The sequence below is a fragment of the Bufo bufo genome, chromosome 4 (assembly GCF_905171765.1).
Source record: "Bufo bufo chromosome 4, aBufBuf1.1, whole genome shotgun sequence".
Classification (NCBI taxonomy): Eukaryota; Metazoa; Chordata; class Amphibia; order Anura; family Bufonidae; genus Bufo; species Bufo bufo.
Genome location: NC_053392.1, coordinates 163,425,643 through 163,441,008, shown reverse-complemented (window position 1 = coordinate 163,441,008; position 15,366 = coordinate 163,425,643). Strand labels below are relative to the sequence as shown.

The window sequence follows — 15,366 nt, the reverse complement described above, 5'->3', positions numbered from 1 at the left end:
AGAAACCTGGGACTATCCCTCAAGACAGCAGACAAATATCCACATGATATGTACATCAAGGATAACATGTCATTCCTACTAAGTGAATATGGGCCATGCCGGTGGAAACAGGAGGGGGAAAGGACAGAGGAAAACAGGTGTATGTCTATCCATTTCCAGGTAGGAAATCATGATATGCAGATGAACCTTGGTATACAATCCTTGGGATACATGAGGAACAGTTCCGCCACTCTGTAATATACTGAACAAAATAGATTGGACACCAGAATGATACATAAATGTAAACTAGAATGAGCGGTCCCATTCACTAGCAGCAAACTAAAATCTTGAAAAAGATGAAGAACTGAAGTAGATTACAAAGCCGTATAACATGGGAGTTCCAAAAATAGAAGTGAATGGTAAGAGCCCCATGTGAAGCCACCTCTCCATTCACAGGAGCAGCCATACTTGAGAGGGCTGCAGATCCCACCTTTCCTGTGGATATGCCATGAATGTTGAGATAGGAATATCTATTTAAGCTTTATTAGCATAAAACCATAAAAAGTTTTTAATAGGAGTCTGTCACTGCAAATTCACTAATTAAACTGTTCCTTGTACCCTGTAGTTCACATGAACAGCATTCCAAAAAATGCCTGTATGTCCCTTTGTAGATATTCTGAGTCCCTGATAATGTCCTTTGATTCATATGCAAATTTGCTAAAAACAGTCCAAGGGTTCCCTATCGTTAATGGTGCCCAGGCAGTGCCATCTGAATCGAGCCCCGCTCCTCTCGTCGGCGTGTTTTCTTTGCCTCCCTATGGTCTTGACGTCATCAAGCCACTGATTGAAGTCTCACGCAGGTGCACAGCTCCAGGAACAGTTTATGTTGTGAATTTGCTGTGCCAGACTCCCTTTAACTATTCAGTAAACATACAGTAGAATCCACGGTATATCTTTACCGTGGGGAAAGATATAACTGGCTTTTGGCCACTTGATTATTACACATAGCATTCAAAATTCTAATTACCTATGTGGATAAAAGTGGACAATAGGTAAATACACAAATGCAGCCTGTGTTGGATTGGAGTGCCTGGGGCTCACCAGTAAAATTCATTCTGGGGGCCCACTGTAAAGCTACATGTATTACCTGTACACAAAAGAGCAGCAAGATGCCACAAGATGATAGGAGTGTCCCTGCAACAAGTTCAAGAAGGCAGGTCCCTGGGAAACGAAGATAATGGTTGGTCTGCCTCTGTACCTAGAAGCCACCTAATGCATCTATAATAATAAACTAGGTACTTTGTTAAATAGTCTACCCAGTTTTTATATGGACATAGGCTGGTTGGGATGCTGTACAAGGCCTATCCTTATGTAATGCAGTCTTTGTGCCATGTGCCACTTGTGCAGGCGGTAGGGGTCTGGGGGGTCCACCTTGCTCAGGAGCTCATGGGGTGATTCACCTGTTCCCAGTGGGCCAGACTGATCCTGCATGCAGCAGTCGTTTGCAGAACTTTCTGGTAATCTGTTCTGTACATGTGAATGTGGGTATTTCTGTGTCTGTTTGTGAAATGTCATCCTTCCTAGATACTCCACGATCAATTGTGAGTGGTATTAATGCCAATTAAAAGGGCTTAGGAACAGCATAAACTCAGTCATGAAGTGGCAGACCAGAGTTGAGGTGCAATGTGCATAAAAGTCTCCAACACTCTGTTACTCTGCAGATTCCAAACCTTCTCTGGCTTAAACATAAGCACAAAAATAGGGTTCAGGGAGCTTCGTTACATGGGTTTCCATGGACCAGCAGCATATGAAATCCTTATATTATCAAGAAATGTGATAGGGGGTTGTTTTTCATGGGTTGGCTTAGGCCCTTTAGTTCCAGTGAAGAGAATACTTAATGCTCCAGCATACCAAGACATTTTGAACAATTGTACATGTCCAACTTTGTAGGAACAATTTGGAGGAGGCCCTTTTATGTTTCACTATGACTGTGCCCCAGTGGAAGAACTTGACTGGCCCACACAGAGCCCTGACCTCAACCCCCATTGAACACCTTTAGAATAAAGTACAACCTGTCTAGACAAACAAAAAATACAAAAGAAAATGAAAGTGAAAAATAAATATTATGTTCTGTCCACCAAAATGAATGGTCAGGTTATGTAACACATGAATGTGATGGTCCTAGATTGAGGGACATATTCTTTGAAGCTGTTTTACTCCTTGCAAATCGATGAAGGTTAACAAATGAGGTACTCTCTAAAGTTGTCTATACAGATTACAGTAGATCTGTGTAGACCAAAGCTGCCAGTTTCATCTGTTTCAGCCAACACTATGTAATATAGGGCACCCCAACTCCACTGACTGCTGATGTTGGGGAAGATAAGGATTGGGCACATTGGATTTCGAATGCACGATTCCTTTGTTCTCAGGCGTTCTCACCCCGTTCACTCCTGACATCTGCCTTTGGGTGAAATTTGGGAGACCCCATACACATTTCCTGATCAGCAAATCCATCCAATAATCATCTGATTATGGCTAGCTTACTAGGCTGTTTTAAAAGTGATTTTCTAAGCCAGAAACACCCTTACAATACCTCGGGAGGAGTATATGGTCATGATTGTCATCCTATAATTTTTTTATTTTGTGTGTCCTAAACACAATCACCAACTAATATGTTTCAATACAATTTTATCCAAACAGGAAAATAACAGCTGCTTTCAAACTAGCCCAAGCCACCCTCAACAATGGGACACTGAAAGGCTCATCTTCACAAGCCGGTCTTCTGCCACAGTGGTATGTACTCACTCTATTTATATTCATCAAATATCATTATGGGCAGAATATAAATTAGGCTACTTTCACATTAGCGTTTTTTGCAGATCCGTCATGGATCTGCAAAAACGCTTCCGTTACCATAATACAGCCGCATGCATCTGTCATGAACGGGTCCGGTTGTATTATGTCTTCTATAGCCATGACTGATCCGCAGTGTTATTAAGTCCGCGATGGGAGCGCAACCACATTTTGCTCCATTCCGTTTCGTTCAGTTCAGTTTTCTTAGGATCTCAATAGCGGAATTGAAATCGCTAATGTGAAAGTAGCCTTAGATATGAGTGCTCCAATATCTACCCAGCACAAAGCCTTTGTGTCTTCCATCTAAATGTTGCCATTAGGTAGCTTGCCTGCATACAGTACCATGATTTGGGCAGGTTTCCATGTAATCATCCTCTCAGAAGTGATAGAGCAATAATAATAATCTGCAAGAATTCCCCTACAATATATTTTATCAGCTAACATATCTTACTTTCTCGCCCAGTTTCCTTGGGGGACACAGAAGACCTTGGGTATAGCTCATCTCCATAGGAGGCGTGACACTAAGTGAAAGCTGTTAAGCCCCTCCTCCACAGCTATACCCTCAGCCTGGAGAGAAAGGCAGCCAGTTTTTTGCTTAGTGTCCAAGGAGGCAAGACACTCCCTGCTCTGCAGGGCTGGTTTCTCCTTGTTTAAATTTTAGATTTTTACTTTTTTATTTCTTTTTGTTCCAGATCATCAGGGATAACAGAGTCGCACTAGACCTCTCTGTTCTCCCGGGGTTGAGCTGCGCCAGTGCCGGTCATCCGCACTGCTGCCTCCCCCACAGAAGGCAAGGTGGATCAGGGCAGCCCAGCTCCCCTACATCCCGCCAGCGCAAGGGTCGCCCGCACGCCAAGTCCCTCTTCCAGCGTCCTGCCACTACGGTGCCAGTAGCTGAAGGGGCGACCCTGCTGGAATGGACCGAGGGTGAAGACGGCTGTGGTAAGAGAGTGGCTTCTCCAGCCCTACGTCCCCCACCCCCCACCCAATGGTTTCCTGCGTGCCTGACCCCCCATACTGGGCCTCTAGTCCCCTGCTGGACCTAGGCTGGCTCCTGGGGTGCCGCAGAGCGGCAATCTGCTCCCTGCCTCCCCCCCCCCCCTTTTTTTCCTGGCCCTCATAGTACATGCAGCTAGTGGCTGTCAGCCGTCGCCTGCCTTCTCCTCACGGGCACCCCGTCTTTGGGTCCCCCCCCATCTCGCCTGATCACATTGGGCCTTACCGGAGAGTGCAGGACGCTGCAGTGGAGTAAGGCCTCGCCTCCGGACAGCACTAATATTCCGGTGCGGCCGAGCCGGCCGGCAAACCGCGGGTCCCTGTCTCTTCCGGGCGGCGGGGTGGGCCCCCCGCGGCCGGCAAACCGCCATTCCGGGTCCCTGTCTCTTCCGGCCGGCGGGGTGGGCTCCCGCGGCCGGCAAACCGCCTTTTCGGGTCCCTGTCTCTTCCGGCCGGCGGGGTGGGCTCCCGCGGCCGGCATTGGGCTTGACTATGCCCCAGCAGGCCCCGTCCGACCATCGGTGCCGGTCGCCAGGGCTCAGCAAATTTGGTCCTAGGCTTCGCGGCCTGCTGGGCCGCAATTCCGACCGGCCCGCGGGGTGGGCTCCCGCGGCCGGTTTAAAGCGCCATTCCGCCTCAGGTCCCGGCGGTATAACGGGCCGGGCGCCGCAAATTTAGCCCCCGGCTTCGCGGCCTACTAGGCCGCAATATTCCGGTCTCTGGTAGAGGGGGCGGGAACCTCTCCAGGCGCGAATTCTTCCCGCCTGGAGGTTCCTCCGCCCCCAGGGGATCGCACGCCGCCCTCCAGGCCGGATCCCTGTTAACCCTTTGGGTACAGGCCGGCTCTCAAATGGGTCTGTATAGTTGGCCCCCCTTTTTTTCTCAGGTGCCCATATATGGTGGCTCCCCTTTAGCCTTGGAGAGGCTGTGTTTTAAATCTATATATAAAAAAAAAAAAAAAAAATAATAATAATAATAATTATAATAATAATTATAATAATAAAATAAATAATAATAGATCACTGATTTCTATTGGACTGCGCAGGACGCTGCAGCCTCATCAGTTGTACTGCATGTCTGCATGACCTCTTTCCACAGGCGGCATGGTGTTGCGCTCCCAGCCTGCGTCGCTGCTAGGGCATTTCCCCTTTTAGGCGGTTTTCTTGCATCTTCCAGGATACGGCGCTGGCCAAGTGCATGCGGCCCTTCCGTAGGCAGCATTCATCTTCTCTCCAGTTATGGTGCCTGCCATGTGCATCCCCCCCCCCTTCTAGGCGGGATACTGCACTCTCCCTGGCTGCCGGCTGGCCATGTGCATGACCCCCTTCTTAGGCGGAATACTGCACCTTCACCGGATACGGTGCTGGCCATGTGCACGACTCCCTTCCATAAGCGGAACGCTGCACTCTCTCTGGATTTGCTGCCGGCCATGTGCGTGACCCCCTTCCATGGGCGGAACGCAGCACTCACTGGATTCGCTGCCGGCCATGTGCGTGAGCCAGCCATGTGTGTGTGACTCCCTTCCTGGGCGGAACGCAGCACTCTCACTGGATCTGTTGCCGATCATGTGCATGACCCCCCTTTTTAGGCGGAATACTGCACTCTCACCGGATACGGTACTGGCTATGTGCACGACCCCCTTCCATAGGCGGAATGCTGCACTCTCACTGATGTGCTATGATGCACTTATGTACTATGTTACTATGCTGCACTCTCACTGGTTTCGCTGCCGGCCATTTCATAGGTGGTATGCTACAGTCTCATTAGATTCCTGCCGGCCTTGGGTATGCCTCCTTCCCTCAGGCAGCATACATACATCCCTCTGTCTGTGGTTGTTTCCTCGCAGGTACGTTGCTGGCCATGTGCATGTACCCCATACATGGCAGGGTGCTTGCACTTTCGCTGGATCCGCTGTCGGCCATATGCATGACCCCTCTTCCGTGGGCGGTGTACGCACTCTTGCTGGATTCGCTGCCAGCCAGGGGCATGCCTTCCTTCCTCAGGCGACATGCACACATTCTTACTGACTGTGTTTGTCTTTCGCCAGTACGTTGCTGGCCATGTGTATGACTCCCATGCATGGCGGTGTGCTCGCACTCTCCCTGGATGAGATGCTGGCCATGTGCTTTACCCCCTTTTTTCTGGGCGGCATGTTACACTCTCACCGGATACATTGCTGCCCATGAGAATGGCCCTCTAATATGGGTGGAATGCTTGCGCTTCCATTGGATACAGTGCTGGCCTTGTGCGTGACCACCCCTCATCCCATGAGCAGAATTTGGCACGCTCATGAGATTCACGGCTGTCCTTGTATGGCTGTGCTGGACTTGTACATGTCCCCCTTCATTGGCAGAGTAGTTGCACTCTCGCTAAGTTCAGTGTTGGTGTACTATTGCACATTCACTTAATGCATGGATACCCCTGTGCATGTTCCCCTTTCACTAGGTGGACCTTCTGCGTTCCTGCTGGATTATAGGGTATGTCCTGCTTCTCTGAAGTAGGTACGGCCTTAGGCATCACTCCCTTTTGGGACCGGCCTTTGCACTCTTGCCGACTGCAGTTTGCCAGATACAATTTCCCCCCTTTTCGGGGCGGACTGCTTGCGTTCCATCGCATGCTATACTAGGCTTGTGCATAACTCCCTTTCAGGTTGCACTTTGCAATTCCGTACATGCTGTGGCACTCTGTGGCGAGCCCCCCCTTTCTCACTAAATTAACCTTTTGCAGTGAGCGGACGTTCTTGTGCGTTGTTTGGGCCGTGTATGCCTTCTCCTCCTGTAGGTGGGTTGGCCTTCTCACTGCTTACGGGCTGCTCGTACGTATGCCTCATCTACTTCCTGCGGCATACTTTTGTTTTCTTGGGATACGATGCCTGCCACAAACCTTGCACTCGTCTCTAAGGAGTTCATTCTGTCCACCTGACCCGGACGGGCTCTACTTGCTCTCTGCTGCACGGAGCTGGGTGGTACTCATTCATTTAGTTGGCCCTTCATCCCAGGGAATGTTCGTGGTTCCTAGATGCGTGCCCATTCGTCCTTCCGCGGTATTGCTTCCCTGCGCTAGTGGTCACATGGTCGAGAGTGCGGTTGTCTGGATCGCCCCTTGAATTCTTCGTTGGCTCTGGCAGGACTGCGGTTCCCTTGCCTGCTGCAATTTCCTCCTCTTCGGATGTAGTGTGGTATGAGTCCTTCCTCTTGGCGCCTCTACGCTACAGTCTGATCTGCTACCAGGTGCGGGCCGCTTTTCTCGGGAAGGTCACCCAAATTCTCTTGGGTGCTCGATTACCCAGGTCCGGAGGACCTCCGCCTTGGGTTCTTCAGGGTATTCTCCTTCTGCGAGGCGGTGAACCGGGCATCTCACAGTGTAGCAGGGTTCTGCTTTTGAGCTGTCCTATGGCTTCCCTGTTGCCCACTCCTCCGTTCGGTTGGAGGGTGTTATGCCGGCCTTTGTCTCGACTACCTTATCTTGCCGGCTCTGTTTGGCCGCCGCTCGGTACAGATCACTCTGATGTGGCTTCTGCCCCGCCAGACTTCAGAGGCTGTTCCTTCACTGTCCTCCCCTCTGGGGAGAGCATGGTTGTTCATGTGGATGGTTCCGGTGTTCCTTTTGGCCTCGTACTGTCTCCCTTGTTCACACTGGCTGTATTAGCTGTGCCGATTTATCGAGTCTACCGCGTTCTGTCCTCCCGCTGAGTGCAGAGTGTGTGGTCCATTCTAAGACAATGGTCCTGCTGTAGACTTACCTTCTCGGTAACTTGGGGGGACTACCTTTCGGTCCAGATTATCCTTTGATCTCCTACACCGGGACTGTAGAACATGGCTACATCAGCATGGACTATAGCCTGTCTTGTCCTGGCATCTGGCGGATGCTGGGCGGACCCTTTTGGTTCCTTTCCGTCTGTCCTTCTGCTCCCCCACTCGGGTGGATACGGGACAACGTTGCTCGGGGGCCGACGGGACCAGTTTGTCAACTTCTGCCCGTGTTACTGGTCTGCGCCTGATCACATTTGGTTTTTCGCCCGCTTGCCAGGCGACTCCAGCGGTTTCGCTACTGCGCGCTCCTGGCTGTATTTCGTCCAGGATCTGTCGTAAGATTTATGTTTTTTTTTTTTATCTGGGGTTCTGTGGGAAGCTGTGCATTCCCCACTCTGACTTTTCTCTCCCCATGGTTCTGTCTTTTTTCCAGTCCGGCCTGGACCTGGGACTGGGATTCCTTTACTTGAGGTATCAGTGTCAGCGCTGTTCTTCCTCTTCCAGCGTTCCCCGGCCCTCTGGGCCTGTCAAGACCTTCTTACTCGAAATGGCTCTTTGGTTCCTCTGTACTGTCCTTCGGTACCGCCCTGGGAACTACATACTGAGTTCTCGGCGCTCCAATCTTGTCCTTGGAGCCGTTACAGAAGTTCTCTCTACCCTCCTGTCCTGTACGGTTGTGTTTCTGTATCAGTCGTGTCTCTGACGGGTGCCTGAATGGCCCCCTTTTTTGTTCTGAGCCTTCTGTCTTTTCCCAGGACAGGGCTGTTCTACATCCCGTTCCTTCCTTCTGAAGGTGGTGTTTGCCTTTCACTTCAACACTTCACCAATTTGGACGTTGTTTGGGCCTTGCAGTTTTTACTTGGAGATCTCCGACTCTTGTCGACGTTCGGTCTCTTGGGTTTCCTGGAGGTCCGCGCTTAGAGTTGACGGACTCCAGGGTGGTTTTCCTCCGCTTTATCAGATTGGCTATTGCTGAGGTTACCGCACCGAGGGCAGGATTCTGCCTTTACTGTCACCGTTCATTTCACCAGAGCGGTCGGTGCCTCCTGGGCCGGAGGCTTTGGGCTTCGGCCATGCATTTGAGCAAGGCGGCCACAGGTCTTCCTTGCACGCTTTACAGAATTCTACGGGGTGCATACTCTGGCTTCGGCGTATGCTGCCTTGGTCCGCCTGGGTCTGCAGGCGGCGGTTCCTTGATGCCTTCGGGTGCTTCGCCTTGGAGCTGTGGTCCCTCCCCTTTTGGACTGCTTTTGAACGTCCCAAGGTCTTCTGTGTCCCCCAAGGAAACTGGGCGAGAAAACGAGATTTTTGTATAACTTACCAGTAAAATCTCTTTCTCGCTCTTTCCTTGGGGGACACAGCACCCACCCATTCGTTGTTTTTCTCTACACGGTTTCCGAGTTTGTGTTACCCGTTGGGTAGTTGGCTTGTTGGTTCCTTGTTGGACTTTGCCTTTTCTCACTGCTTGGACACGCAACTGGCTGCCTTTCTCTCCAGGCTGAGGGTATAGCTGTGGAGGAGGGGCTTAACAGCTTTCACTTAGTGTCACGCCTCCTATGGAGATGAGCTATACCCAAGGTCTTCTGTGTCCCCCAAGGAAAGAGCGAGAAAGAGATTTTACTGGTAAGTTATACAAAAATCTCGTTTTTTATAGTGTCCTCTTATGTTGCAGCTGCTCATACGTTCATACAGTACATTGCACATTCTTGTTAACTGGGGTTCTTTATAGCACAGATAAGGTTTTATGACCTATACTAAAAAATTTATACTGAATTATAGTGTGAGGAATCTGCAGCTAAGTAGTTAAAAATGTTTTGTGTCTATGAGAAATCCAATCCATAACTGTTTCTAGCCATTCCCACATATCAGTCTGAACACCTGCTTGTAGGATCTCATTCCCACATTGTAAACTAAGCTCCTGGCGCGGAGACAGAGAGACTTCTGCACTTGGACACTTGTGTTTTGTATCCAAGGAAAGCAAAAACCCATTTACACAGCTGCAGTATTGTCTCTGGATGGTGATGAGAACAGTAGCAGATTACAGTGGTTGCCGTCTATATTTGCATCTTTCTATGACGTGAATCAGGAGTAAGGTACATGTTATGCGCAGACTGGAATGTGAAATTAGGGTGGATTCTTCATATACTGTACATCAAATAGCATGTGAGTAATACGTTGTGGAGACACGGCAGCGGTTTCCAGCCAGATTGCCATGATTTTCCATGCTATTAGCATTTAGGCCTCTTGCACACGATCGTATGGCTTTTTCAGTATTTTGTGGTCCGCAAAAAATGGATCCACAAAAAATACGGATGATGTGTGTGTGCATTCCGTTTTTTGCGGAATGGAACAGCTGGGCATAACATAAATTGGGCTGGGCATAACATTTTCAATAGATGGTTCCGCAAAAAATGGAACGGAAACGGAAGACATACGGATGCATTATCGTATGTGTTCCGTTTTTTTGCAGACCCATTGAAATGAATGGACCGTATACGGAACGCAAAAAACGGCCAGTAAACGAGGGAAAAAAAACGGTCGTGTGCAGGAGGCCTAAGGCTGCATTCACACGTCCGTGGTGTGTTGCGGACCCGCAAATTGCGGGTGCGCAACACACCAGCCCGGCACCCCCATAGAAATGCAGCTTGCGGACAAGAATAGGACATGCTCTATCTTTTTACGGAGCTGCGGACCCAAAATCGGGGCCGCGCTCCGCAATTGCGGCTGCAGACAGCACACTGTGTGCTGTCCGCATCCATTCCGTCCCCATAGAGAATGAATGGGTCCGCACCCATTCCGCAAAATTGCGGAAAGGATGCGGACCCATTTTGGCACGTGTGAATGGAGCCTTAATGTGGTATTTGTACTTGATTGAAATGACTGAGGCTGGGCTGTGGACAGGTTTGTGGCACTGTTTTTTGTGGCATGTGTGACCCAGGTTACCCTTTATCAAGACCTGATTGTGCTATTATTATTATCAGTTTCAAAACTATTTATTGAATGAAAACATACAATATAAGCTGGTAACAAAAGTAATAAATATAGTAAAAATGCTAGTCACACCTAAAAGTAGAGTATACAGAAGCTTGTCTTTGATACAAAACAGGAAAAAGCAAAAGCAAAACACTAGAGTATTGCTGGGAAACCTAGGGGAGGAAATTGTGAACTCTAGTGGGAACTATGAAGGTTCTATATAGAACTTTTCATGAGGTTTCCTGTGCAATTATTATTAAAGGGGTTGCCCTTAAAATGTGCTTTAAGTAATAAGATATACAACTTTGGCCCTCCAGAGGAAATGATTCTGAGGGCCCACCCTGTGTGTGTACAGGACATGTACATGGACTTATCAATAAGGCAGCTGAAGGCATCTGTGTTGGTCCCATGTTCATATGTGCCCGCATTGCTGAGAAAAATGATGTTTTAGTATAAAATACAATACATGTGTTCTCTATTGCAGGATGCAGTCTGCGCATGAAAGCCATAAACACCCAAGATCTCAAACCCTTCCTATAATCCGAGGCAAAAATGCACTTTCCAACCCTAAACTACTACAGATTATAGAACTGACAAATTCCATATCTAGTAAGTGAATGAAAACCTTGTAACATCACTGATTCTACCACTGTATTCACCCTAGTAATGGAGCATGCACCTTACTCCAACATATCCACTACCCTTATCCCTTGCATCCCTTTAAATGTTTTACCCTCTGTCATATAGCAGGGATGCTTAACCTACGGCCCTCCAGCTGTTGAAAAACTACAACTCCCAGCATGCCCTAATAGCTGTAGGCTGCCCAGGCATGCTGGGAGTTGTAGTTTTGCAACAGCTGGAGGGGCGTAGGTTGGGCATCCCTGTTATTTTGCATCACATACAACATTACTGCATTCACAAAGTATACTGTTCTTATTGTGTTGCAGGTAGTTCCAATGAAACTGACATAGTGCACCACATTGATTCAGATGCCAACATTGCCACAGAGGTCTGTCTGACGGTACTGGACCTGCTTTGCCTCTTTAACCAAAGCCACCCGGTAGGCATCCTCAGCAGACAGCTGCTCCATGTTCATACTGTCAGTGTTGTGCGCCATTGCATGTCATTGTATTATTTGGTTCTGGATATATACAGCATAAATGGTTTGTCCTCTGCCTCCTATTCCCAGAAGTTATATCTCTCCGACAGCCAGAGTGTGTTAATGAAGAAAGTGTTTGACACACATCTCCTCTTCCTGCAAATCAACCAGTCAGTAGCAGCCCTCCGCCATGTATTTGCCGCACTTAGGATGTTCATTAACAAGGTACCGATCCAGATTACTTGGCAGAAGAATGCATACCATCTGCATAACATTCATATCAATTTTCTGTTTAATCAGTATGGTGAGATATGACATCAGCCTTCATGCAGATATTATGAGAGCGTCTATGAATTTTAACTTGGTCACTGAAAAAAAACATTACATATGGTGAAAGCCTAATCATCTGAAATTATTTCTGGTAGTTATTTCATTGTACTGTACTAATGCATAATTCTTGATATATGTGGTGTATAACGTACACGTGATTTATGTTAAAGGGGTTGTCTGAGATTTTGATAATGATAGCCTATCCTCAGGACGGGTCATCAATATCTGATCAGTAATGAGCTGTTTGAAGAGGCCTCAGACGTGACGTGACCTCTTCCTAAGCCCCTTCATCAGTCACGTTCATCAGTGACATGGACTAGGCGCAGCTCAGTCTCATTGATGTGAATGGGCCTGGGCTTTAATACCAAGCACTGCCACTATTCAATGTACGGTGTTGGTATGCTGTGTGGACCCCGCAGTGCCTTCAGATGCCCAACCATCAGATATTGATGATTTATCCTGATGACAACCCCTTTAAAATTTATAACGATCCAAACTGTTGCAGTAAGTAGTCAAGTTAGTAGTATTAGATAAGGTCTACACTCAACCTTATGAAGCCAAACCTAACGATAGAACAATATTTGGGGACAGGGATTGGTATTAATCTCAGTCATTTTGAGGTTCATATATCATGAAAATACTGCATCCAATTTAATATCTCTATTCAGCAAATAAGACTCTTAGACAAAATCAGCAGAAATGCATCAAGATACTGATAGGCTATATCTTGTTAGATTTTGCTGTATCTGTAAATACAATGTAATATCTCCAGTTATTCCTTGATTTCTACCCTATTGGAACTAATATAATTCAAAGTATTTTCCTTCTAGTTTCCTTCTGCGTTCTTTCAAGGACAAGCTGACCTTTGTGGTCCTTTCTGCTATGAGGTTCTGAAATGCTGCAATCATCGCTCCCGCTCGACTCAAAATGAGGCCTCAGCTCTTCTCTATTTCTTTATGAGGAAGAATTTTGAGTATAATAAACAAAAGTCAATCGTAAGGTCCCACCTCCAGGTAATGTCCCCTCGCGACTCACCTGCTGCTCCATAGAGCATTTTTTTGTACAATGTATTGAATGCCACAGAACTGAACTTGAATACTGAACCTAACAATGAAATGTAATTACATAAGGAAGGCATATTCATTAGATGAATGTTGGCGGAATGCACCAATTTCAGCGGGATAGCTGTCTAATGTGTACATTTGGCAGATGTCAGGGAAAAAAGCAACATACTTAATATTTTTTTATTCTCTGGGGAGATCCCCATTGAAAACACAAGCATGCTCATCCGAACATGCATGTTTAGGCCTCCTGCTTACAACCGTATCTGTTTTGAAGTCAACAAATCGTGGTTCTGCAAAATATGGATGCAGTCTGTGTGCATCCCACAATTTTCACGGGAGCCACTCCAAAATGGAAAAGGATAGGATAGGTTCTATCATTTGCAACCCAGTCCACAGGGATGCAGACAGCACACACATGAGATCCGTGTGCTGTCCATTTTTTACTGACCCATAGAAATGAATAGGACTGTGTGTGTTCCGCAAAAAATGCAGATTGTACACGGATCAAAAGTATGGTCATGTGCATGAGGCGTTATGGGGGCATCATGAGAGATACCATACCTCCCAACTTTGTAAACAAACAAACAGGGACACATTGTGCGCCGCAGCAATGTTTTTACGCACTAGGCCAACTCCGCCCGAAACATAACTATACACCTAATCCCACCCAGTCCCCTTAATGCCTCACATAGTAATTATTCCCCCTTCATGCTACCGCACAGTATTTATGCCCACATTGTGCCTACTTCACAGAATTATGCCCAGCTGTGCCCCAAGTAATATGCCCAGTTATGTGCCCCCAGTAATATGCCCCCAGTATTATGCCCAGCTGTGCCCACAGTAATATGCCCACATTGTACCCCTAGTAATATGCACAGCTGTGCCCCCAGTAATATGTCCCCAGTAATATGCCCAGCTGTGCCCCCAGTAATATGACCAGCTGTGCCCCCAGTAATATGCCCACATTGTGCCCCCAGTAATATGCCCACATTGTGCCCCCGGAAATATGCCCACATTGTGCCCCCGGTAATATGCCCACATTGTGCCCCCTTGTAATATGCCCACATTGTGCCCCCTTGTAATATGCCCACATTGTGCCCCTCACAGAAAGTAAAAAAAAATAAACACCACATACTTACCTTGTTCCTGGCAGTAGCAGGACATCGGCTGCTCTAGCATGTGAAGGAGGCGGAGCCAAGGCTAACTGCCTGCTGGCCCCGCCCCGCACAGACAACAGGTGTGGAGAGACCCGGCAGGGGGGAGGAATGATGACGCAGGGAGCCGATGCTGGCTCTCAGCTTCATTATGGCAACTGTCTCTGCTTCCTATGGACGCAGGGACAGCTGCCAGAAAGCGGGACATAGGTCCCTCGTACCGCGACAGCGGGACAGCCACTGAAATCCGGGTCTGTCCCGCCGGATCCGGGACGGTTGGGAGGTATGAGATACCTGTCGGCCAAATGAGCCTTATGTATTTTAAGCCCTGAACCTTTAGCATTGTGTCATAAGTATAGAACCACATGGTTTTACAATGGTAGTTTCCCACTACAGTATTAACAGGAACTCCAGATTGATGTACAAGAAGTATGCAAACTGCAACTATCTGCATCGTATAGTGAAAGTCTTTGATCACATCATACATATACTGAATGTAGTTCTGCCAGTAGGATTTATAGTAATGTGAAATAGACACTGATAAGGAATGCAGTTGCACAGTATATCATCAGTTTTTGTCTCTATTACCAGCTAATTAAAGCAGTAAGTCAATTGATTGCTGACGCAGGCATTGGTGGTTCACGATTTCAGCATTCCCTGGCAATTATCAACAACTTTGCTAATGGAGACAAACAGATGAAGGTAATTGGTTAAATAATTAAAAGGGTAGTCCTACGAAAAAAATATTCTACAATTTTCAAACCAGCGCCTGGATCTGGATACTATTGTAATTGCACGAAATTCTGTATTGCCAGTGAGTTATTCACTGAAATGTACCTGTATAGCACCTCCTGCTGTTTGCTCTTTTTCTAATTTCTCTGTCCACATCACTGAGGTGGACACACATGCTCAGTTCCATCCTTCAACTTCCACCAGCTGCAGTAGAAAAGACACACCCCCTGAGCTGCAGTAGAAAAGACACACCTCCTGATCTGCACTAGAAAAGACACACCCCCTGAGCTGCAGTAGAAAAGACACACCCCCTGATCTGCAGTAGAAAAGACACACCCCCTGATCTGCAGTAGAAAAGACACCCCACCTGAGCTGCAGTAGAAAAGACACACCCCCTGATCTGCCAGCTTGAAATAAGCAATAAGCAGAGCAAT

At 47.7% G+C, this 15,366-nt stretch overlaps 1 protein-coding gene across 5 annotated transcripts in view; it reads left to right on the top strand.

The window, feature by feature from the left end:
• The window catches only part of DOCK10 (dedicator of cytokinesis 10), a 374,360-nt gene that overhangs the window by 310,570 nt on the left and 48,424 nt on the right, over positions 1-15,366 (top strand). For all 5 annotated transcript variants that reach the window (XM_040428071.1, XM_040428073.1, XM_040428072.1 and 2 more), the window contains exons 39-44: positions 2,680-2,772; positions 11,038-11,162; positions 11,501-11,613; positions 11,743-11,877; positions 12,813-12,995; positions 14,792-14,902. In XM_040428071.1, the coding sequence (XP_040284005.1) occupies positions 2,680-2,772; positions 11,038-11,162; positions 11,501-11,613; positions 11,743-11,877; positions 12,813-12,995; positions 14,792-14,902 (760 nt within the window). The remainder of the gene's footprint in view (positions 1-2,679; positions 2,773-11,037; positions 11,163-11,500; positions 11,614-11,742; positions 11,878-12,812; positions 12,996-14,791; positions 14,903-15,366) is intronic.